At 52.7% G+C, this 24,572-nt stretch overlaps 3 protein-coding genes across 3 annotated transcripts; 2 read left to right on the plus strand and 1 right to left on the minus strand.

The window, feature by feature from the left end:
* The first annotated feature begins 477 nt into the window (after positions 1 to 477).
* PNMA8C (PNMA family member 8C) lies at positions 478 to 14,133 on the plus strand. Its single transcript, XM_060398136.1, is given in 3 exon segments — positions 478 to 1,234; positions 1,236 to 1,584; positions 1,587 to 14,133. Coding segments are annotated over 3 exon segments (678 nt in total). The 5' UTR covers positions 478 to 952; the 3' UTR covers positions 1,634 to 14,133.
* Positions 14,134 to 16,334: 2,201 nt separating this feature from the next.
* CCDC8 (coiled-coil domain containing 8) lies at positions 16,335 to 19,302 on the plus strand. Its single transcript, XM_027978517.3, has one exon. The coding sequence runs from the start codon at positions 17,022 to 17,024 to the stop codon at positions 18,696 to 18,698; it is 1,677 nt and encodes a 558-aa protein (XP_027834318.2). The 5' UTR covers positions 16,335 to 17,021; the 3' UTR covers positions 18,699 to 19,302.
* Positions 19,303 to 21,424: 2,122 nt separating this feature from the next.
* On the minus strand, positions 21,425 to 23,570 carry PNMA8B (PNMA family member 8B). The gene is given in 11 exon segments (XM_015100610.4): positions 21,425 to 21,744; positions 21,747 to 21,837; positions 21,840 to 21,993; positions 21,995 to 22,308; positions 22,311 to 22,473; positions 22,475 to 22,601; positions 22,604 to 22,748; positions 22,750 to 22,912; positions 22,914 to 23,140; positions 23,142 to 23,239; positions 23,242 to 23,570. Coding segments are annotated over 11 exon segments (1,794 nt in total). The 5' UTR covers positions 23,468 to 23,570; the 3' UTR covers positions 21,425 to 21,658.
* Between the last annotated feature and the right edge of the window lie 1,002 nt (positions 23,571 to 24,572).

The following is a 24,572-nucleotide window of genomic DNA, read 5'->3' on the forward strand; positions in this document are numbered from 1 at the left end:
TACAAGAAAAAGTAACAGCCCACATTCTTCCACCAGACTTTCCATTTATCCATTTATTTATATCCACACGGATTTATGGATCCCTGTCTTATTAAAGGGGATATGATCTGTTGCCCTCACTTATAACCTTGATGCTCAAAACATGCAGCTTTGACTCACAGGAGCCCTGTGGGAGCGCTTCAAGCTGGTTCTGTGCCCTTCCACCTATTTTCATCATTTTTTCAGTATTTCCTTACTTTCTGACCCCCAAAATGTTACGAGATCATCTTGTATGTTTCCTGTCCCACGATTCCGTGAATCAGTCATTTTCTCAAGGGAGAAGAGTGTACTTCTGAAGGCAGGTGGCTGACCCCCTCATCCCTGAATGAGCCCCTCGGACTCTGATTTCTGCGAGACTGGGCAGAGTGACCAGCAGAGGCAATGCTCTAACGGTTGCCATGGAGACCGCTGGGCCTCGGAGCAGAAGGCGGTGACGTCACTGTGGGAGCCAGTGCTGCGAGCGGCTGCATCCATGTCTTGGCTAGGCCACAGGGAGGTGAGGGCAGCCTTTGGGCCAGTAGCAAAGAATGAGCTTTCCTGCCTGCTGCTGGACACCCACGCACGATACCCCAGTGGCAGCAGCCCCGGAACGATCAGCAGTCCCAGATCTGCTAAGCGTGCCACAGCCTGCCAGACCTTTGAAGACCACCGCCAAGAACGAGGGAGCAGCATCTTCAGACCCTCCACGGTGCAGCCTGGCCTAGGACTCAGGATCACCCCCAGACCGCTGGCAGAGACCCACCCCCTGCTTCACACTGTTTAAGTCCCTAAGGAATTCCCAAGCACCTCCTCGGAGGAAGATTACAGAAGCCTGGACACCTGCAGCCCTGCGGGCAGGGCCAAGGGCGTCTTTGACCAAAATGGACAAACTGGGCCCTCTGAGGCCTCTCCCTTCACCTTTGAGCATGGCATCATGGATAATTTTTTTGATTTCCGAGGCAGCTCAGGTGTGCACCAGCAGGCACACTTGCCCCTCGGAGAGTTGGGCAAGATGCTGTTTTGGGGCAAGGACATTGCACTGTTGGAGCATGGGTGCCAGGCCCTTGAGGTGAACAGTTACAAGTCCCTGATGATCCGAGGTATCCCGGAAGACTGAAATCATGAGAAGTTTGAAGAGATCATAAGTCCCCCACCCCGACCCTAAAACTTTGAAGTGGCTGGAAAGGCCTTTGTGGAAGAAGAGAGCTCTAGAGCAGTCCACCTTTAGGCTGGCTGAGGGCATCAATTACGCCGTGATCCTCAGGGAAATCAAGGGCAACGGCAGAACGTGGAGCATGGGCTACATGCCCCAGAAGCAGTTCCTGACCAAACCGACCTTCTTCCTGCAGAGCGAGGGCGGGACGGTGAAGGATGTGTCCGGGGTCCTGAGACAGGAGCTGCGTTCAACAGTGATGGGCCCCAAAGAGCTTCCTGCCAGGAAGTGCATTGTGTAGGGGCCAGGGAAGAAGCGGGGGTCTGGGGCCACCGACAGGGTGATCCAAGTGCCACCTCTGGACTCCCCAGAGAAGGAAAGCAAGGCTGGAGATGGCAAGAAAGGCAAGGGGAAGCACAGAAAAACCGTTGACAGCACCACGCATCTGACAAGGAGCTGTGAGGTGACCTGGGGTGGGCGTTGGGGGCGGCTGAGTGAGGTTGGGCGTCAGCTGAGTGGGTGTGGGTAGCAACTTGGGAAGGTGGGTACCCTCTGAGTAAATTTGGGGAATGTGAGTAGCGTGGATGATGCGGTGAGGATGGGTATCATTCAAGAGAGTGGGTAACTTTTGAGTAAGAATGGGTAACATCTGACTAGTGTGAGTGAAGGTGGGTATTTTTATCTGAGTGAACTCGTGGGTGGCATCTTAGCGGGTGCGGTTAACATCTAGCTGAGTGGGGATCACTGGTCCATTCATTCGTGTGCATTGCACACCTACCATGCCCCAGGAGCTGTTCCAGGAGCTGGGGATATAGAACTGAGCGTACCCAACACAAGGTTCTACCTTCACACCCCTCCTGCTGCTGCTGCTGCTGCTGCTAAGTCGCTTCAGTCGCGTCCGACTCTGTGTGACCCCATAGATGGCAGCCCACCAGGCTCCCCCATCCTTGGGGTTCTCAGGCAAGAACACTGGAGTGGGTTGCCATTTCCTTCTCCAATGCATGAAAGTGAAAAGTGAAAGTGAAGTCGCTCAGTTATGTCCGACTCTTAGCGACCCCATGGACTGCAGCCTACCAGGCTCCTCCATCCATGGGATTTTCCAGGCAAGAATACTGGAGTGGGATGCCATCACCTTCTCTTCACACCCCTGCTAGTGAGTGGTTAATGTTTCAGTTACTTGGGAACCTCTGAGTGGGTGTGGGTACCATGAGAACAGATGTGGATAATATCTGGTTGAGTATGAATCATTCATTCACTCAACAAATGTTTCCTGGACACCTACAGTGTTGTTGTCCAGTCGCTAAGTCATGTCCAACTCTTTGCAACCCCCTGGATGGCAGTACACCAGGCTTCCCTGTCCTTTGCTATCTCTCCGAATTTGCTTAAACTCATGTCCATTGGTGATGCCATCCAACCATCTCATCCTCTATCTCCCCCTTCTCCTCCTGCCCTCAATCCTTCCAAGCACCAGGGTCTTTTCCAGTGAGTCAACTCTTCACATTAGGTGACCAAAGTATTGGAGCTTCAGCTTCAGCATCAGTCTTTCCAATGAATATTCAGGGTTGATTTCCTTTAGGAATGACTGGTTTGAAATTCTTGCTGTCCAACGGACTCTCAAGAGTCTTCTGCAGCTCTGCAGTTTGAAAGCATCGCCAGGCACTATTCCAGGCACTTTGGATACATCAGGGAACAAAAGAGACCCAAATCTTGCCCTCGCAGCATTCATATTAAATATTTGAGTACACGTGGGTAACGTCTGAGTTGTTTGAATAGTTGAATACATATGAGCGAGCATGGGTCACTTGAGTGTGTGGGTAGCATCTCGAGTACGAGCGAGTACATAAACTCGAATGGGTAATATCTGAGTAGTTGTGCACAACATTTGGGGCTTCCCTGGCGGCTCAGAAGGTGAAGAATCTGCCTGCAAATGTAGGAGACCTGAGTTCATTCCCTGAGTCTGAAAGATCTGGAAAAGGGAATAGCTGTGGGAGTGATACCTGAATACGCACGCGGGTATTATTTGAGTGGAGTAAGGGTAACTTCTGAGCGAGGATGAGTCCCAAAGATCCACAGAGTGGAACAACCCGGAGATGCCGGGGTACCAGCTGCGCAGTCGCAGTTGGAGCCTAGCAGCTGGTCCGAGGGTTGCTATGGAGACTGTGGGCTGCTTCTGGCGCCTGCGTAAACAGGTATTTTCGAGAAGTGGAAGAGGAAATAGGGTCTGGAATTCCAGGGTTTTGCAGAAGGTCTCTTACCAGAGTTGAGGAAGAGCCACGCAGGAAGAACGTTTCCGGGAGATCCGTGCTTGGGAGCAAGGCCAAGATCCCCTTTGCCATTCATGGCGGCCTGATGTTGGGGACAAACCCTCTTGCTGGGTGGGTATTTCGGGGAGGAGGCCCAGACCCCTTCAGCTTTGGGATCTGCTGGAAATCCGCCCATTGCAAAGTCTAGAGCCATTTTTTTTGTTTCGTTTTGTCTTTTATAAGGATTGGGCTTCCCTGATAGCTCAGTTGGTGAAGAATCTCCCTGCAATGCGGGAGACCTGGGTTTAATCCCTGGGTTGGGAAGATCCCCTGGAGAAGTGAAAGGCTACCCACTCCATTACAGAGCCTGCTGTATAGTCCATGGAGTCGCAAAGAGTCAGACACAACTGAGCAACTTTGTCTTTCACCTCTAATATACATCTGGTATAAGCTTGTCCACAATGGGCCACTCTTTTGCACAAGGCAAGCAGATACCATGGCAGAGAATGCGAGGTGCCTCCTTACCAGGTATGGAAACCTCACTGCTCTGCGTGTGACTTGAAAAAAGCTGTCACTGTCTTCTACAGGCTGGGTCTCCCTTACAGGATTGATCAGTGGTGGGACCTCTGCTCTGAGTGGCGCTTGGGGTGAGGGTATGCGTACGTCCTTAAGTCACTCAGTCCTGTCCGACTCTGCGACCCCATGGACTGTAGCCCGCCAGACTCCTCTATCCATGGGATTCTCCAGGCAAGAGTACTGAAGTGGATTGCTGTGCCCATCTCCATGGGATCTTCCCCACCCAGGAATCGAACCCACGGCTCTTACGTCTCCTGCATTGGCAGGGGGGTTCTTTACCACTAGCGCCACCTGGGAGATCTGGGGTGAGGATATGGTTCTCCCCAAATTAAATCCCAGAAGCTCAACTTGTGCTCTACTCTCTAAAGAACAAAAGACGAGGCTTCCAGGGAATGGTCCAAGACCAGCAATGATAGAGGTTACCTTCAAGAATGATCAATTTACAAACTTCCCTGGGGGTCCAGTGGTTAAGACTCCACCCTCCCATTACAGGAGGTATGGGCTCGATCCCTGGTTGGGGAACTAAGATCGCACGTGCCTGCATGGCAAAAAAACAACTACAACATTAGTGGGTAGTCCCCAAGTCTATAAGCTGAGTCCCCCGTAATGGTGAGGGAAAACCACAATGAAAATCAATCAAGCAAAAGGCAAGTGTCTGTGGATAGACAGAGCTCCTGTCAGGACATCTGACTTAGAAGTTTGCAAACTTCCATTAGCTCAAAGGTCTTCGGAGATGTGAGCTGAATCTCCTTTTTAAAATGCAGCTGGGGAATCCGCCTGCCAGTGCAGGAGACACAGGGTGGATCCGTGGTCTGGGAAGATCCCGCATGCCACGCAGAGCAGCTGGGCCTGCGTGCTCTGGGCCAGAGTATTGAGCGAGTGCTCTAGAGCCCAGGGCCGCAACTGCTGAAGTCTGAGTGCCCGAGAGCCCGTGCTCCACAGCAAGAGAGGCCACCATAATGAGAGGCCCACACACTGTAGCTCGAGAGTAGCCCCCCTCTACAACTAGAGAAAAGCCCACACAGCGATGAAGACCCAGCACAGCCACAGATAAATAAATAATGTTTAAATGCAATTTACAGAGACAGACTCAGATCCTTACCTGCCAAACTGTAATAGTGGAGACGGTGCCCTCCCCTGCCACTCAGTGTATTATGATGGTGGGTGTCAGTCATGTCTGTGAATTCCAGCATCCAATCCCCTTTCTTATTTCTGCAAGGCTACCTCCATTTTTCCCCCCTCCCAGAGCCGAGAGGTGGAAGTCCTTTCCCCATGCCCCCACCTTGGCAGCCAGGATGCAGGCAAGCCACCCACCCTCAGGCAGTCAGAAACTCCTGTTAAGACCTTGCATTTACAGCAGCTGTCAAGACAGAGGAAGTTTCAGAGTTCACTTGCTATGATGTGATCCAAAGCCTGCAAGACTCTGATTTCTGTCCATTCCGCAAGCTGGCTGTCTACCATCAGCCTCAGAAGCCTTTGTTTTGGTCAATGGTTGGGATAAAGCCATTCCTGCCATCCTCACAGGTATATTTGAACAACTTGCAAAAGCGTCCATGGTCTAAAAGTTTGGAGCTCTCTACTGATCTTTGTTGCTCAGTTGTGCCAGACTCTTTGCCACCCCATGGACTGTAACCCACTCCTCTGTCCATGGGATTCTCCAGGCCAGAATACTGGAGCAGGTTGCCATTCCCTTCTTTAGGCAATCTTCCTGACTCAAGAACTGAATCCAGGTCTCCTGCATTGCAGGCAGATTCTTTACCATCTGAGCCACCAAGGAATCACCTAGTCAATGGACATGAGTTTGAGCAAACTTCTGGAGATGGTGAAGGACAGGAAAGCCTGGCGTGCTGCAGCCCACAGGTTGCAAAGAGCCGGACAAGATTGAACAATTGATCTTTGTATTCCTTGTAAATTGCCAACCTGTGCATACTCACTCACAGAATATTGTACTATTTTGTCTCTTGTTCCCTCAGAGTTTACAGAATAAAGGTTACACAACCCTCAGGCACATTCATTTGTGGAGTATGTTATTCTCCCATCAAGGCACATTCATTGTATAGCAACAAAGGCCAGTGTGACATTTCTTCTCATCATATTGCAGTATTAAGACTGCATTTGAAAAAAAAAAAAAAAAAGACTGTGAAGAGCCTAAGCTATTCCATTTTGTAAAATAACTCCATTTTTGCAAAGGTACCGGACAGACTTAGACTTTGGATATTGCCTAAACTTGCCCCGCTGTGCACAAGCCAATCAGCCCTTAGGATAAACCTCCTGATTTTAAGTTCAAGGATTTGTGATTTACCTTGGAAGTGATGATTTACCTTTGTGAAATAATGATTCACCGTGTAAGTGAAAAAAACCAATCAGAAATCCACACACAACCCTATAGAAGAGGGTAACCAATCAGTAGTTCTTCAGCCTGAACACTCCTTTTTGTTACCCTTTCACCTTAATATTCCCTATATAAGCAGTATAACCCAAAACTCGGGGCTCCTTCCCTATAGCTGCTGCATTGGTGCCAGTGGGAGCCCCAGCTCGAGCTTGGTAATAAAAACTCTCTTGCTTTTGCAATGGATACCGGCTCCCTGGTGGTCATTGGGAGATTTCGCGACTTGGGCACAACTGCATTTGTGCTTCTCGTGGGCTTGGGGTGTTTCCCATAAACATTCACATTTGTAGACACAACATGAGTGATTGTTCAAGGCCGCTCATAAAACCCCAAACTCCTACCACTTCTCTTTCGAGTTTCTCTAGACCAATCGAAGAGTATCCTGGGATTGTAATGTGAACTGTTGCATGAAACAGTTGCCACTTGAAGCTACTTATCAGTGTGGGTCCAGACACGGCTGACACATTGCAAACCCTAAGTAAATGGGATGTGCTAGCTGATGGAAGGTTGCGACTGGCCTTTGTAAACCCGTTTTCAAAACGTGGGTTCAATTAAAAATCATTGTTCTTTGTGGTTGATGCTATATCATACAAATAGGAACTTATAAAATAAATGGCTTCCCAGGTGGCTCAGTGGTAAAGAATCTGCCTGCCTATGCAGGAGACAAAGGAGACGTGGGTTCGATCCCTGGGTCGGGAAGATCCCCTGGAGAAGAAAATGGCAACCCACTCCAGTATTCTTGCCTGGGGGAAATCCCATGGACAGAGAAGCCTAGTGGGCTACAGTCCATGGGGTTGCAAAGAGTCAGGCATGGCTTAGCAACTGAGCATGAACATCCAGTGCAATCATAGCCCATTCTTCGATGTGTTGGGGGGATCCAAGGTAGCTTTAATTTGGAGAAGCAATCTGACTGCTTAAAAAAAAAAAAAAATGCTTTGAAAACCGCTTCTGTGGGGTGCCCGAAGTTTTCCAGGGCTGCGTTGTTTTTATCTTTAAAATAATGTCATTTATTTGTTTTTGCTGTGCTGGTCTCCGTTGCTGTGTGGGCTTTTCCCTAGCAGGGGCTGCTCTCCAGTTGCGGCCTGCAGGCTTCTCACTGTGGTGGCTTCTCCTGTTGCGGAGCACAGGCCGTAGGGCACGTGGGCTCAGTAGTTTCGGCTCCTGGGACCCACAGCACAGGCTCTACAGTTGCGGTGCAGGGGCTTCGCTGTTCCTGGGATGTGGAATCTTGCCGGGCCAGGGATCGAACCTGTGTCTCCTGCAGTGGCAGGTGGATTCTTTACCACTGAGCCTCCAAGGAAGCCCCCACACTGTTTTTGAAAAGGGGTGTTATCAGATCTCATGGCCAGCAGAACACAAAACACACAGCTTTCTCCTGTCCCACGGGCTTCCAGTGGCTGATGGGAAAGGTGAAAAATTTCTCTTGAATAAAAACAGTAACAGCTATCCTGTGTTGCAGGCACTGGGCAGAGTCCTTCATCCTCATTAATTTGTTGTATCCTCCCATCCCTTGAGCTATGGGACTTACAGGTCCATATCTCCTGATCCAAAACCTTGACACAACACAGATAAATATCTCTGCAAGTGCATAGTGGAGCTAACTCTGAAATTCCTCTAACTGGTTTCCTCACTAGGCAGCCTGCCAGTTAAAGGAGCATGTTTGGTGTGTGGAGGTTTGAAGGTGAGGAGTATTGAACAGATGGCCTAGGCTCAAGTCCTGGCTCCCCCACTTTGCAGAGCGTGAGCCTGGGCAAGCCACTTAACCCCCGGTGACTCGGCTTGCTTATCTGTAAAATGGGGATAATAGTAACCTATTTCACCAGGTTTATGGGAGGAGTAAATTTGTTCAGATGTGTAAATGATTTAGCAGTGACCGACAGGGGGAAGCTGTTCAGTGTGGGCCATTGGGATCCTGGGTCCAGTGTCGGTTGGCATTTTGCGTTGACAAAGAACAAGTCAACCTGGTATTAGATCTCTGGTTCCGGAACTTGACAAATATGTACCAAGCTCCTTCAGGAGACAATATGTTCTCTGTGTGCTGACAAAAGGCTGCTTTGGAATGTGGGATGCCAAGGGGCAGGCTGGTGAATCCACAAAGTTCTGACCTTCAAGAGACAGTAGTACCCAGCTGTGGCTGGCATCAACAGAGCACACCATAGAGGGAGAGGCAAAGGATCCGGAGCTACACAGGCCTGGGTTCAACTCTTGGCTCTGCCACCTGTTTAGCTGTGTGCCTTCAGGGAGCTGACTTCACTGCTCTGGGCCTCAGTTTCTTTATCTGTAAAGTGGGGCCACTGGTACCCATGCTATAGATTCTTTGCAACCAGAGATTATACAACCTGCAGTGAAAACCAGAGGCTCTGAAATAGTCATAGCAGCTATAATCATAAACCCTGAAGTAGGAAATGGCAACCCACTCCAGTATTCCTGCCTGGAGAATCTCATGGACAGAGGAGCCTGGTGGGCTACAGTCCAGGGGGTCGCAAAGAGTCAGACACAACTGAGAGACTCACACACACACTTTAATCATAAAACCGCTAGGACCCAGATCTCCACTGACAATGAACAGATAAACTGTGGAGTAATCACATATAATGAACAAAAAGAAATGAGCTACAGATACACAGAGCAACACAAATGAATCTCAAAACCACGATGCTAAATGAAAGAAGCCAGACAAAAAGGGCACATGCTATATGAGTCTTTTAATATAAAACTCTAGCAAAAGCAGCACTTGAAGGATAGAAATCAGATCAGTGGTCGGGGGGGCAGGCAAAAGGGGACTGCCACAAAAAGTGCAAGGGAAGTTTTAGGGGGTTCTATATATTTTGGGGGGATGGTTTTTTTAGGGTTCTGGTGGTGATCTGACTCTAAAACTTACCACAGGGGACATTTTAAAAAGAATATGTTGTATAAGATGTAAAGTATACTTTCAGTAAAGCTGACAATGAAATAAACAGTGGGGTGGTCTGGAGGTGGGCTGCATGAGTAAAGTACTTCATTTCCATGCCTCAATTTTTCCCATCTGTGAAATGGGTTGATAATAATAGTACCTATTGCTGAGAGTGGTCATGAAGACTCAAAAAGATGTTGTCTGTAAGATCAAGTGGTCAGTAAGGAGGAGACGACTTTGCGAGAAAGTTCAATGAAAGATATCTAAACGCCAAAGGTTTAATTGAATCCTGAGAGAAGGAAGGTCTAACCACTGGATTGCCCTAGTATGAGGCTGGCAACCAGGGGCAGGCAGCAGACAGAAATTCTGCAGGCCAGGCCAGGAGGCATTTTAAAACATTTCCAAGGTTCCCATCACCGAAAACAGCCTGCTGGGGGTCAGGACACAGCGTAAGAATTCTTTCACTTCAGCAATAATTATTCTGCAGAGACAAGGTCAAGGAATAAAAGTTGAAGGTTTTAATTTAAAGTTTTCTCCATTGGAATCTGAAGAATTAGTAGCTACACTCGAGGGTCTGGGTTCCTGTCCTGTGGCTGCTGTAAAAAATGACCACAGACCAGCTGGCTCAGAACAACTGTGATTTATTCTCTCACAGCCCTGTCAGCCAGAAGTCCAAAATGAAGGTGTCTGCAAAGCTGTGTGCTCTCCAGACACTCTATGAAGGAGGCTTCCTTACTTCTTGCAGCTTCTGGTGACTCTAGGTGTTCCTGGGCTGGGGCCCCATCACTCTGGTCTCTGCCTCCGTCTCCACATAGCCTCCTCTGATTCTGTGCCTCTTCTCTATGTCTGCATCCTCTTCCTTTGCTTCTTTCTTTCTTTTCTTTTTTCTTTTGGCTGTGCTAGGTCTTCACTGCTGTGTGCAGGCTTTCTCTAGCTGCAGTGTGTAGGGGCTACTCTCCAGCTGCAGTGCTCGGCTTCTCGTTTTGATGGCTTCTCTTGTTTCCGAGCATGGCCTCTAGGCTGCAAGCTTCAATAGCTGTATGTAGCATGGGCTCAGGAGTCATGGTGCATGGGCTTAGTTGCCCCGTGGCATTTGGAATCTTCCCGGGATCGAACCCACGTCCCTTGCACTGGCAGACAGGTTCTTAACCTCTAGGGAAGTCCTGCTTCTCTCTTATAAGGACATTCCAGACGGCAGTTAGGGTCCACCCAGATAATCCATGGCAATCTCATCTCAAATCTTGACTGACATCTGCAAAGACCCTTTTTCCAAATAAAGCAACATTTTCAAATTCCAGGAATTAGGGTGTAAAATCTTTGGGTAGATATTTTTCAACCTGAGAGATCTCCCCACCTCCACCACTCTAAAGGGCTTGTCTCCACTGCTAACACTGGACAAACCCTAATTTCCAATCTGGCTTTTTGCTGGTACTGTGGTACTTCCAGTCGGTCAAGTTCCTATGTGGACATTCAGCTTCTCTCCTACCTCTGCCCAGCCCCACCAGCCATCACCTCTATCAGAGTCATTTGGGAAGACTTTTTGAAAAATAGACATTTTAAAAATATATATTTATTATTAATTTGACTGTGCTGGGTCTTCGTTGCAGTATGTAGGATCTAGTTCCCTGACCAGGGATCAAACACAGGTCCCCTGCATTGGGAGTGCAAAGTCTTAGCCACTGGACCACCAGGGAAGTCCCTGGAGAGATTTTTTTAATGCAGTACCAGACCCCCCACCTCAAGACCTTCTGATCCAATAGGTTAGACTCAGGACAATGGGATTTCTAAAACTCTCCCCAGCGATTATAGTGTGCAACCAGATTTGAGAATCACTATTTAGAGAAATATACCACATGAATGAATGAATCTTTCTTTAAATATATGGTTGCTCTAACAGCCAGCTTTGCTTCTGTATTCACCAAAAGCCTTTAGATTTGGCATTAGGGAGGGTGGGAGGTGGGAGTGACTTGATTATGTGGGCAGAGTGTGGACCACAAGGCTACTTCCTGCTGTATTTGCTGAGGACCTACTATGTGCTGTCAGTTAACCCAGTAGTATCTGTCTTAAAAGTGTGGATAATTTATATCCTATTCATTCTAGACAGGGATCTGATTTATGTACGTTTAGGACAAATCTAGTGACGGTGCCAAGAGTCCCTTGGACTGTGTTCCCATGGGGACTGTGGCAAGAGTCCCTTGGACAGCAAGGAGATCAAACCAGTCCATCCTAAAGGAAATCAGTCCTGACTATTCATTGGAAGGACTGATGCTGAAGCTGAGACTACTACAATACTTTGGCCACCTGATGCAAAGAACTGACTCATTGGAAAAGACCCTGATGCTGGGAAAGATTGAAGGCAGGAAGAGAAGGGGATGACAGAGGATGAGATGGCTGAATGGCATCACTGACTCAATAGACATGAGTCTGAGCAAGCTCTGGGAGTTAGTGATGGACAGGGAAGCCTGGCATGCTGCAGTCCATGGGGTCGCAAAGAGTCAGACACGACTGAGCGACTGAACTGAACTGAGTGACTGTGCCAAGGTTACATATGTCACCTGGGAGAGAAGTCTTCAGGGACTGCCTGTCAACCTTGCTCCCCACCCCCAACCCTCCACAGGCAACAGGACAAATAAAGGAGCTTAAGAGTGTAGGGCAGGGGACTTGCCTGGTGGTGTAGTGGTTAAGAATCCACCTTGCAATGCAGGTGACGCTGGTTGGATCCCTGGTCAGGGAACTAAGATCCCACATGCTGCCAGGCAACTAAGCCTGCCCTCCACAACTGGAGAGCCCACGCACCAAGAAGCCTGGGGGCCACAACAAGAGAGGAAAGCCTGCATGCTGCAATGAAGACCCAGTGTGGCAAATAATAATAATAAAATAGTACAGGGCTAGAACCTCAGAAACCTGAGTAATTCAAAGCTCTGCCGCTTCTTGGCTGTGTGACTGCCTTTAGCCTCAGTTTTCCTCCTCTGGAAAATGGGAATAATACCTGTTCTGGAGGGGTTGCAGGATTCAAAGAGAAAATACACAGGGTCAGGGGCAAAATAGGTGCTCGAAAAAAATGAATTATCTTACACAAAGGGGAAAGCTGTTGAGAAAAATTGAGATTGATCTGCTTGATATGGAAAGAGCTCAAGACATGCTATTAAGGACATGCTATTAAGTGAAAAAAGCAAGTTTTATAGCACTAGGTCCAGCCCAATCCCCTCACTCATTCATTCAACAAATATTTTGAGCTCCCATCAGCACTGTTCTAGATTCTGTGAATTCAGCACTGAACAAAGCAGACAAATATCCCTGCTCTCATGGGGCTAGTATTCTCATGTGAAAGTGAAAGCCACTCAGTCGTGTCCGACTCTTTGTGACCCCCACAGTCCATACAGTCCATGGAATTCTCCAGAATACTGAGAATTCTCTCAGAATACTGGAGTGGGTAGCCATTTTCTTCTCCAGGGGATCTTCCCAACCCAGGGAACAAACCTGGGTCTCCTGCTTTGCACATGGATTCTTTACCATGTGAGTCACCAGGGAGGCCCAAGAAAATTGGAGTAGGTAGCCTATCCCTTCTCCAGCGGATCTTCCCGACTGAGGAATCAAACTGGGGTCTCCTGCATTGCAGGTCGATTCTTTACCAGCTGAGTTACCAGGGAATCCCCAGTATTTTCATAGGGTGAGACAATAAATAAATGAACAAGAAGATACCAGGAGGAAGTAAGTGATGCGATGAAAATAATTCAGGATATTAAAAATCCTTATGGGGTAAATAACTTCTACCCATGCAAGAAGTTTTGTTTTGTTTTGTTTTCTGGAAAAGTACAGAGGCTTTAACTGTGGTTACTTTGTGGAGAGAGACTGCAGGCTTGGGGCTGGGAGAGGGAGCCATTCTTCATTTTACACCTTTCTGTAACTTCAGCGTTTTCTTAAATGTGTCACTTTTATTATCGTTTTTTTAAAGTGGCAACCAAGTACAGCTGGGTAGAGAAATCTGAACCACGTTTTGTTTTCTTCCTCCATCCTCTTTGGATTTTTTTCATTTCTTTTAAACAAGAATACAAGTGGGAGCTATAATTATCATTTTTTTCTGGGGCGGCTGAAGAATCTCGCCTGCCAGAGATGAAGGCAATCTAAAACACCCAGCAGCGGGACGGCTAAGGGGTTGGCAATTTTTGTAAGAATGTTGAACATTTGAGGGTTTTATTTCTAGGATAATCCTCCACCCCTTCCCCCACCACACACACACGATTTTTACCGGTTACAAAATCCGACGCCTAATCTGCGAGGTCATTCTCACGTGGAAGGCTTGGCTTCTCAGAGTTAGATTCTTAAACCAGCTTTTCTCAACCACAGGTGTCCTAGAGATTTTTAGCTTCCAGCTTCCAGAAAACAGCTTCTCTGGGAAGCCGATTTGGGGAATAAAGTTTAGGGAAGTAATAAGCTGAGAAGTGGGGCTGCCCCGCCCCACCCTCCGCCCACCTCCTTAGAGCCGACCCGAGTGGAGGAGCGCACCTCGTTGCCATGGAGACCGCTGGGCGGCTAGGCGAGAAATTGTGCAAAAGGGAGGCCCGGCGGGGGCTGAGCCCGGCGGCGACTGGGATGGAGTTTGTAAGGAGGAGGAGGAGAAAACCCAGCGAAGCCTAACGACCCGACTCTGCAAAAACAAAAACAACCGGAATGAGCCAATAACTGTGCAAAGGCCTCGCTGAGACCTTAACCGTCCCCCCATTCCCCCGCCCTCAAGCATTTTTCTTCCTTCTTTCCCTCTTTCCCTTCCCATTCTTTTCGCTCCCTTCCCACTTTCCCTAAACATCTGCGTGTTTCCTTCAAGAGTGAAATAAAATCACACGTGGTGACTTAAACAAAATTACACGTGTTTATTTTTATCTTATGTTAACGTGGTTAGTTTACAGATTTTGTTGTTGCTGGGATTTTTCTTTAACAATTCTATTTCGTTATAACGATTCTCCTTTGCAGTCTTATGGATGCAATCCTACGTACTGAAACAGTATCTTGAAAAGGGTCCATGGCACAGAACGGGTTAAGGATTCTTGGGCTAGAAGGCCCTGGAGAGGGTAGAGGTCACCCAATAGTTTGATGGGGAGGGCAGTGCAGTATGACTTCAATAAAATGATGACCTTTGAGCAGAGGGAGATTGCCAAGAGGAGGGGGAAACACAACTCTTTGGACTTGGGGAACAGCTTGTGCAAAGGCCCTGAGGTGGCAATGAGCCTGTTTGTTGAATGAACTGTGAGGAGGCACCTGTGGGCCTCCAAAGTTACCTGGGAAGCTTTGCAAATCCTGGGCCCCAAGTCCCAGGGATTCTGACCCCACAGGTCTGTGGCCACATCTGAGGACCTTCTATTTAATTTAACTAAAAAAAAAAATCTTGAAATCCTCAAAAGTGTAACTATTTATTTTGGCTGACCTGCAGGGTACGTGGAACTTCCCCAACCAAGGATTGAACTTGTGCCCCTGCCATTGGAAGCACAGAGTCTTAACCAGTGAGCCACCAGGGAAGTCCTAATTTAGCTTATTTTAATGAACATTTTCGATTGCTAAAAAAAAATCTACACCATCTAACAGAATATAGAGTGAAAAGTACATATGCCTGCCACTTCTGGGGGGTCCCCCGTCCCCCTCCCCATACACAGCCACTGTTGGCAACATTAATACGTCCCAAGCTTCCCTGATAGCTCAATTGGTAAAGAATCCGCCTGCAAGGCAGGAGACTCTGATTCAATTCCTGGGTCGGGAAGATTCTCAGAAGAAGGGGTAGGCTACCCACTCCCATATTCTTGGGCTTCCTTTGTGGCTAAGCTGGTAGAAAATCCTCCTGCAATATGGGACACCTGGGTTCAATCCCTGGTTTGGAAGATCCCCTGCATAAGGGAATGGCTACCCACTCCAGTATTCTGGCCTGGAGAATTCCAGGGACTAGAGTCAGACACGACTGAGTGACTTTCACTCACTCAGTCATACAGCCAAAGAGAACATGCTCCTGTCTATGCCATTTGGCCTATGCATGTGAACATGCCCCCCCCCCCACACACACACACACGTCAGATTATTTGAGATTCAAATCCAGGTTCCCATTCTTCTTGCTCATGTGACCTTGAGCAAGTGATTTTTTCCCCTCAGCTGTAAAATGGGAATGAGCATCGTATTACCTGTCTCATAATGCTTTGGTGAAGATTTCATGAGTTAATTTGTATTAATAGAGTGATGTCTAGTATTAATACATAGCTAGTCCTGGTGGGCTGCCGTCTATGGGGTAGCACAGTCGGACACGACTGAAGCGACTTAGCAGCAGCAGCAGCAGCAGCAGCAGTGCTCCATAAAAGGTGACTATCCTCAGTTACTTTTTTTTTCATAGCTGCCTAATATTTTACTGAAAGAACCGAGTTTCTACTGATGATCAGGTTGCTGTTGTTTGGTGGCTAAGTTGTGTCCAACTCTTTGCAACCCCATGGACTGCAGCACAGCCAGGCTTCCGTGTCCTTCACTATCTCCGGGAGTTTGCTCAGTCTCTTGTCCACTGAAGCCTGTGATCCCATCCAACCATTCATTCATTCACTCAGAAGTATTCTAGAGCACCTACTGTGTGCCAAGCTCCATCCTGGAGCTGGTACCAAGTTCTCTACCCACCTGTTTGGGTCTATAGGTAGGAAGTGCGGATACCAAAAGTCACGTGATTTTAAAATAGTAATACACCGTGCCAACGGGTTTCAGAGGGACTGCCCCATTTGCACGCCCACCTTCCGGGCTTGGCTGGAACCCGCACGTTTGGGATGGCAGGTTTGGGAACGGCCGCCTTTCCCGGGGAAAGCTGCTGACGTGGGCTTCGCTTCGGCGCGGGGCGATCGGCTAGGAAGACGGGGCCTCAGAGAGGCCCGGGGCGCGGCCACACCCCTGTGGGGGAGGGGAATGAGGGCGTCCCGAAGGGAGTGGACAGCCCCCCTGTCAGTCTTCCCGAGTCCCGGAGTGTAAGATGAGAAGGGGGAAGGTGGGCCCCATCCTGGGGGCCGGCGAGGAGGAACTTCCTGCCCGCGCGCGCGCTCCTCGGCCGGGAGGCGGGAGGCGCGGCAAGGTCAGCCTGGCCTGAGGTGGAAGCCTGCCTAGGAGTGGGAGACCCTCCTGGGGAGCTGCGCCGCGGCCTCCGAGCGCCTCGGCCATATTGAATAGCCAAGGCTGAGCCGCCTTTGTCTGCGAAGTCCTCTCTCAAGTTCCAGGCGCATCTGTGGCACAGGAAGAACCACCGGACAGCCCGTGCGCCCGCAGTTGGAGCCGGGACACCGCGTCTGCAGCTTGCAGTGGGCTGGGAGCCTCAGAACTGACCTCACCCCGGCTCACGTAAGCATCCTGGAAATTGATTCCCACTAATCCTTCGCGGGGAGCGGATCGAGACCGGACTTGTTGCAGAGGAAAGTGGGAAGTGAGACTCTCAGGGCAGCGCTGCGGGGAGAGCAACCTACCCCCCTCTCCCCGCCCAAGACTCGAGGCTACGAGCAGTTTGGGCTCATTGCCCCCAGCCCAGATTTCACCCTGGAGATCTTAAAGACGCTCGAGAAAAGCCATGTGGGGGGCTGGTTCCCCTGGGGCTTCCTCCCGTCCCCCGACTGCCTCATCCTTTGGAGCGTCCCGGACGTCTGCAAAGACGTGGATCTGGACGTCCTCGTCGAAGCTTTGAAGCCCGTGGGGACCTTTAAGAAAATCGGCAAGGTGTTCCGCCGGGAGGAGGACTCCACCGTGGGCATGCTGCAGATTGGGGAAGATGTGGACTATCTGCTCATCCCCCGCGAGGTCCGGCTGGCCGGGGGCGTCTGGAGGGTCATTTCCAAGCCGGCCACCAAGGAGGCAGAATTTCGGGAACGGCTGATCCAGTTTCTGGAAGAAGAGGGCCGCACCCTGGAGGACGTGGCCCGCATCATCGAGAAGAGCACCCCGCATCCACCCCAGCCCCCTAGAAAGTCTAAGGAGCCCCGAGTGAGGAGGAGAGTCCAGCAGATGGTGACCCCACCCCCCCGGCTGGTCGTGGGCACTTATGACAGCAGTAACGCCAGTGACAGCGAGTTCAGCGATTTCGAGACCTCCAGGAACAAGGCTGACAAGGGCCGCAAAGGCGCCGGCCGTGGCAGGAAGGTGCGCAAAATGCCCGTCAGTTACCTGGGCAGCAAGTTCCTCGGGAGCGACCTGGAGAGCGAGGATGATGAGGAACTGGTGGAGGCCTTCCTCCGGCGAGGGGAGAAGAAACCCAGCGTGCCTCCTCCCCGCCGCCGGGTGAACCTGCCCGTACCCATGTTTGACGACAGCCCAGGGCCCCAGCAGTCCAAAGCGGACAGGTGGCGGGAGTGTGTCAGCCAGGTGTCCTGGGGGAAGCTGAAGCGGAGGGTGAAGGGCTGGACACCGAAGTCCAGCCCCGGGGTGGGCGAGGCCAGGCAGGCCTCTACCGGGGTGGAGAGGGACAGTGCATCGGTGCCAGGCAGCGCCAGCCTGGGGTGTAACCTGGGAAATGCACGAGATGGGCGGGTGGCTGAGACCCCCCCAAGGCGATGGAGGCCCCAGATCAACTGGGCTTCCTTCAGACGTCGCAGGAGAGAGGAAACAGCTTCCAGAGCTCAGGGGGGAGAGGCTGCAAATGAGCAGAGGGTGGAGGCTGCAAATAATCAGAGGGGGGAGGCCACAGATAATCAGAGGGGGGAGGCTGTAGATAATCAGAGGGTGGAGGCTATAGGTAATCAGAGGGGGGAGGCTGTAGCTAATCAGAGGGGGGAGGCTATAGCTAATCAGAGGGGGGAGGCTGTAGATAATCAGAGGGTGGAGGCTATAGGTAATCAGAGGGGGGAGGCTATAGCTAATCAGAGGGGGGAGGCTATAGCTAATCAGAGGGGGGAGGCTATAGCTAATCAGAGAGCAGGGCCCATAGCTGTCCAGGAGGCAGAGGCTGTGGATAATCAGAGAGCAGATGCCCTGGCTGTCCAGGGGGCAGAGGCCATACCTGTCCAGGGGGCAGAGGCCCCGGCTGACCCGAGGGCAGAAGCTGCAGAGGATCCGAGGGCAGAAGCCCCGGTTGTCCAGGGAGCAGAGGCTGTACCTGATGGGGAAGAAGCTGGATCGGTCCAGAGGGCAGAAGCTGCCTGTAATCAGAGGGCAGAGACCCCGGCTGTTCCGGAGGCTGACTCCTCAGCTGCCGGAAGGGCCACAGGGGCCACTGCAGGAGCTCAGACCCGGAAACCAGTCAAGACAGTGAGGTTCCAGACCCCCGGACGCTTTTCATGGTTTCGGAAGCGCCGGAGAGCCTTCTGGCACACTCCCCGGTTGCCCACGCTACCCAAGAGAGTGCCCAGGGCAGGCGAGGCCAGGAGCCTCAGGGTCCTGCGGGCCGAGGCCAGAGCGGAGGCAGAGCGTGGAGAGCAAGAGGACCAGCTGTGAGGTGAGGGCAGGGGGGCCACGGAGGACCTCAGCACCTGCCGCAGTGTGGGTCCCTCACGGCATGTGTGACTCTCCACACTTGAAAATGGAGGTAGAGTGAGGGCCTGGCAGTGCCTCTCACGTCTCTACCGAATGTCCCTTTCTTATTAAAACTGTATTTTCTATGCATTGATTTTTTTTTTTCTATCTTTCTTTCTCTTTTTTCCCACATGGCTTGTGGGATCTTAGTTTCCTGACCAGGGATTGAACCCAGGTCTCCCCAGTGGTGAAAGTGCTGAGTCCTAACCACTGGACTGCCGGGGAATTCCCTATGCATTGACTTTTTTTTTTGCATTGATTTTTTTTTTTTTAATACAGACTCTTTATAGTAACCCAAGGAATGTAATGAAAGAAACCCATACAATGGAGTTGCATCCCCTATGATTTTAACTTCCTCAAATGCAACTCTAGGTGCTCATCCTGGAGAAGGGAGCGAGGCAAAGGAGAAATCCCTTCCTCTTCCCCTTCTTCTTCCCCCTTTTGCCCATACACTTTCACTCCCTGCCTCCTGGAACTGGAAAAGAGGGCGCAGGTCAACATGCAAATAAAAATATTTACCAGCTTATTTCTTGGCTCTGGCTTGGCAACTGAAAAATGCTCCGGGGTGATTTTGTCACAGCCTGTGTCCCCTTTACTCCCACCGTCCGTGATGCTTACCCGTGTTAAAGTCACTTTTCCTGCCACTCCCACCTGGGTTCTGCAGACTTGGTGGGTCCAGGTCCTGCAGTTTACATGCTTCATCCCTTCTTGGTTACCACATACAGAAGAATAATTTGGGGAACATGTCCAACGTGTGGGTTCAGGGGCCCTTCACATCAGAGCTGTGAGTTGCTAGAGCAGGCTACGAGGCCCAAGAATCTGGGGCAGCTTGGTCGCTGGATACATTGGGAAAAAATCAGTGCACTAGGAACAAGCCAAAGAACTGGATTGTGGTGCGGTAGTGAGCAATGTATCAAGTTGCTACAGTGAGCTTATAATCGGGTTGCTACGCACCCTGGGAGCTGGGGGACTTCTCTCTGTATTGTCTGTGTCCCCCTAACGCGAGGGAAAACAGACAGCAAATAACCATGCCCCGGCCTCGATAGAGGCCGGATAAAGGGAAATTCTTAGAGGTAAGGCTAAAGCCCAGCTAGGTCCTCCCGACAGGCTGCAGTCCTGGCCTGGACTTCTTAGACGTCATTCAGTAGATCTGTAGGTCTGGGGTGGGCCTGAGAATATGCATTGCTAAGAAGTTCCCAGGAGATGCGGATGCAGTTGGTCTCAGGACCTTACTTTGCAGCTTTACTGGAAAGTCAGTTTTGGGCTGCCTGGCATTTAGAAAACAGGCGGAACTTCAAAGCGGTGGACCCCAAGAAAGGTAATGGTAGTCATGATTTAAGCTCTTGATCTTAGGGCGCCTCCTAGTGGATGAACAGGCCACGACAGCGCTTGCCTAGGTGGACGCTTCCTCCGCAGGCCTAGTTCTCAGCGGGGCGGGGCGTGCTGTGTGGGGCGGAGCCTGCAATGAGGAAGGCGGGGCCTCGTGGGCTCCGGACCCTAGAGAACTTAACAGTGGGAAAAGCTCATCGGTGTCTGGCTTCTCCCTCCGGGCCCTTTCAGGACCAGATGACACTCCCGAGAATCTCAGGATGCCACTCTCTCCGTTTGAGCAGACCGAGGGGCGGGACAGCTTCCTCCTAGGGATCCCAGGACCGGGAAGGGGACACGCTCCCGGCATGTCTGCACGCTCCGACCCCAGGGACCCCGGCAGAGTTCACAACTCCAGTCACGTGGAATGTAATTAGACGGGCAGCCCTGTGAAGGCAGGTGGCCTATTTGGAGACATGGTCCCTCTATGCCCAGCAGGGAATCCTGGCACCCGAGGCTTCAAGAGTTACACATGAATAAACCCCAATCTCCACAGTGGCTTGGGGCTTTTGCACGGGATGTTCTGCCTCCTGAGTGCGCTTCCACCAGGCAACCGCCCGCCTCACCCCTTCCCTCCAGCGCCCAGGGGACTGTCACCCCACGGGAGGTGGGTAGGGGAGAGTTGGTGGGACATCCTGGGGGAGGTGCACTGCTTGGTACTGCAGAGAAAAGCCAACACACCGTATGTGAATTGTCCCAAATTGAAAGTGTTGCTAAGAAGTCCCATTGTTTGAAAACACTGCAGGTCGAGTGTCAGATTCAGCCTGTAGACACCAGCAGGAGGCCTTGGCCCTGAGAAGCTGGTGCGTTTGTACCAGCTGCACTTCAGATGGGCAGGGACTTTCCCTCTCCTTCCCCTCCTCCCCTGCCCCTGTGGCTGGTCTCCACCCCTCCCTTCCCCTCCCCCACCTCTTCTCCCCTCCCCCAGGAGCACACCCCCCCTGCCTCTCAGGCTTCTCTTCCTGGAATCCTCTCCTCCCCACCCCGAGCAGGAGGTTTAGCTTCCTGGCTCAGCTGCATCCTGACACTCCTCTTGCCCGGCTGGAACCTCCATCACACAGGCCAGCCCCCATCAGATTGGAATGAGGAACAGAGGCTCACGGACGATGGCCAGAAGCATGAGTCTGGAAGGGATCAGGGCTCCACCGAGAACAAGAAAGAACGCCCGGCACTGCGGGCCTCCCCTGGTGCCCGGTGTCCGCGGACACACTCGCCCCTGTGCTGAGCCAGGAGACCCAAAGCCAAGCCCGCTGGGTGGGCCCTGAGACCGCCCCGTCACCTGGGGCTGCTGCCTCCACGGGCGCTCATTACAGTTACATTCTTCTTGCGTCAGGATCGCTCGCGCCACCTGCAAAGGAGGGACTGAAAAGACTGGAGAGCGAGCGGTGGGCTGCGCGCAGAGAAGAGCCGGGAATGCATGGTTCGGCCAGAGCTGCCACCACGGCGGGGAGAGCGGAGGGAGCGCCGAGCTGGGGCCCCACCGGCAGCTGCAGCCTCGCCCCCTAGGAGCGGCCCTAGCGGCACATGTGGTGCAGCCTCCTGCCCCAACCAGTCTTCTTCCCACGCGCCGACTTGGAGCCCGCGGGCGGCTGAGCCCTGGGCCGGCCTCGGCCTGCGTCCCGGCTCCCGCGCGCCCCTTCCTGCTCTTGCTTCCCGCCGTCGCCTCCTGGGCTTTCGTCTCGGGAGGGCGCCCCTCCAGGCTCGGCCGCCGCTCCCCTCCTCTCGGGTTTTGCGTGTTCCCCGATGGGGCGGGAGCTGACGCCGCCTGCTCGACCCAGGGCCCTGCAGGCCGTGCGGGCCCGCTTGGTCCAGGCGCTTCCTGGAAGCCCGGTCCTCGGACTCGGACTCCGCTCTCCGCATTCTCCGGCGCCTCTTCCGAGCCTGTGTCCTAAACCCCCTCCGACGCCTCCTCCCACTACCTGTTCCCGCGGGCCGCCTGCAGCGCCAAGACCTCCCCCAGGTGGCCTTTGGACAGTTTCAACCTCCCGCCCTCCCAGGCCTTTTCCTTTTCTTCCTCCATCACCTCAGCCACGTCGTAGTTCCCCGGAGCGCCGCGAGCTCCAGGAGCCCTCGGCCCCACCTCTTCCTCTCATCCCCCCCAGCTCCCGAGAGCGCCCCGGGGAGCCTTCTTGCCCTTGAAGGGGGTCTGGGGCTCAGTCTTGGTGGGGAGACGCATTCATTCCAGCAGGTGTTGTCGCTGGCCTTCCTCAGGACCACGGCGGCCACCTGGCAGCCTGCCTCCTGCACCTTCACGCGGTTCCAAGCGTCCTCGGCCCTGACGGACAAGACCTCGAGCAAGGCCTCTTGTCTTCCTTGTCCTTCAGCCCAGCGACTCCATCCCAGAAGCCATTTTCAACACCTCGTCCTGGGCAGAGGGGTCTGTATGAGGCACAAGGGCCACAAACTCAGGATTGTCCACCCTCTCTTTTTCTTGATCCCCGTTTTCCTGGGACTCCTTTGGGAGGCGTCGCTGTCCGCGGTCTCCTCATCAGACGCGTCTCCCACTGCCAGAATGGCCGATAAGTCGACCCCCGCCCTAAAGGGGAATCTTTCTCCTCTTTTTTTGGCTTTGTCCATCACCGTTGCCAGGGCCAAGAACTCACGGAGGACCTTGCTCGTCATCTCCTTGGCTCTGGAGGGCCCACTACCTAAGGAACTCCTCCGCGGAGGCCTGCAGCCTGCTATGACCCTCATCCCCGCTTAGGTCCTCCCGGTCCATCTCCTGGATCGCGAGCCCCAGGCTCTCCTCAGAAGAGTCTTCCGAATCCCGCTTCCCGATGTGGATGGCCGCCCTGCACGGTCCCTCTTCTGCCCGTCTGTGTCCGCCTGCTCCTTCTGGTTCCGTTTCCGCGATCTCGACGACGCGACGTTCTAGCCGCCCCAGGAGCGGGGTCAGCCTCCCTGACCGTCGGCCCCGACCCTCGAAGCTGAGTCTCCGAATCGGGAGGAGTGGACCTGTCCCCAGAGACCCTGGCCACTGCCGCCTCGGGAGGAGGGGAGTTCATCCAGCAGCGACCGTCTCATCTGCCTCAGGACCCTCGTGTCCTCCGCGCTTTCCTTGCACAGAACCCTCTTGACGCCGTCCCTGCCCGGATCTCCCCGGGGATGGCGCTGTGATTAATGTTCTCCACAAACTCCATTACGGTGGCTTTGGCCTTCTCGACCCTCATGGACGTGGCGTTCCTCAGCCCGAACGTGCCCTGGGGCAGGAAGACCGGCTGCAGGACCGCTTGGATGGCCGCCGGCTCCACGTCCTCTGGGAGGCCCCGTGCACGTACAGGGCCAGCCCCCTGCACCAGTCCCCCCAAAGGGCCCGTGGCCATGGTGCCTCTGGCGCTGATCGCGGAGCAGGAGGGAGCCCGAGGCGCACGTGGGCTGCGGGGTCCTGGGCAAATGCCACCCTGGAACAGAGCCGTGGGTCCTGGAGTTCAGGTTCAGATGAACGTGACCTTCGGGCTCCTGCTGCTTCTGGGCGGCCGACCCGGCGGCCCTTCCTGAGGCCCCCCTCCTCATGGGGTTCCTAGCACCCACAGGGAGTTTGCGTGGCAAATCCAGAGATGCCACCGGCCCCTCCGCTCCGCCCTTTGTGCCTGACCGAGGCGGGGTGACACGGCGGCGCCCGGGCCAGTTGTTGGGGAAGGCTGCGCGGTCGGCACCTAGAGCCGCGGGGAGAGGCGCGTCCCCCTTGCCGCGCCAGGGCCATGTCTGGCCATGCGGCCTCCGCTCAGTCTCTGCAGTTCCGCGCGGAGGCGGCTACTCGGCCCTGAGCCTGCGCACACAGGCTCGCCCCTGCTACCAGCTGGGCCGCGTCACCATGGCAACGCCAGGGCTGCAGCCTGGGTCGCAGTTGCTGGGGTCTGAAGGGATCCAGCTCTAGACGAGCCCAAGCAAAGGAAGGCTCTGGGAGTTGGGATCACCATCAGTGATGAGCCCCCCACCACACACCAAAGGCCATAATCACAGGGGGCAAGACAGCAGTTAGGGAGACCCGCGATCTCCTTCAGGGGTAGACGCTTCCAGCCTTCCGCCGTGTACAGGTGGGGTTCAGGCTGCAGAGACGTAGATCAAGAGCCTCTGGCTGCCCACGGTGGAATCAGGACTCACTCTTGAGGTGCAAGCCACGCCCAGAGTTTTCAGGCCTCACTCAGTGGAAATCGGCTTCAGTAGGGATACACAGGCCTCGGCTGCGAGGTGCTGGCATCCTTTAGGGTCCACAGCCCTCACTGATGGGGTCTGGCCTCGCTCAGTGAGGCCTCACTCTTACAGATGTTTCTGTAGCCTTAACCATGCACCTACTATTAACTACGTATTTTTGCATATGGTTCCTGTGTGGGTGTGATCAGCAGTGAAATCAGACATCACTTCCGGAAGAAGACCGTGATCCTGACTGGGTCCATAGGCTGGGATGGGTGAATGTCATAGCTACTG

This window comes from Ovis aries, chromosome 14 (assembly GCF_016772045.2).
Source record: "Ovis aries strain OAR_USU_Benz2616 breed Rambouillet chromosome 14, ARS-UI_Ramb_v3.0, whole genome shotgun sequence".
NCBI classification, from domain to species: Eukaryota; Metazoa; Chordata; class Mammalia; order Artiodactyla; family Bovidae; genus Ovis; species Ovis aries.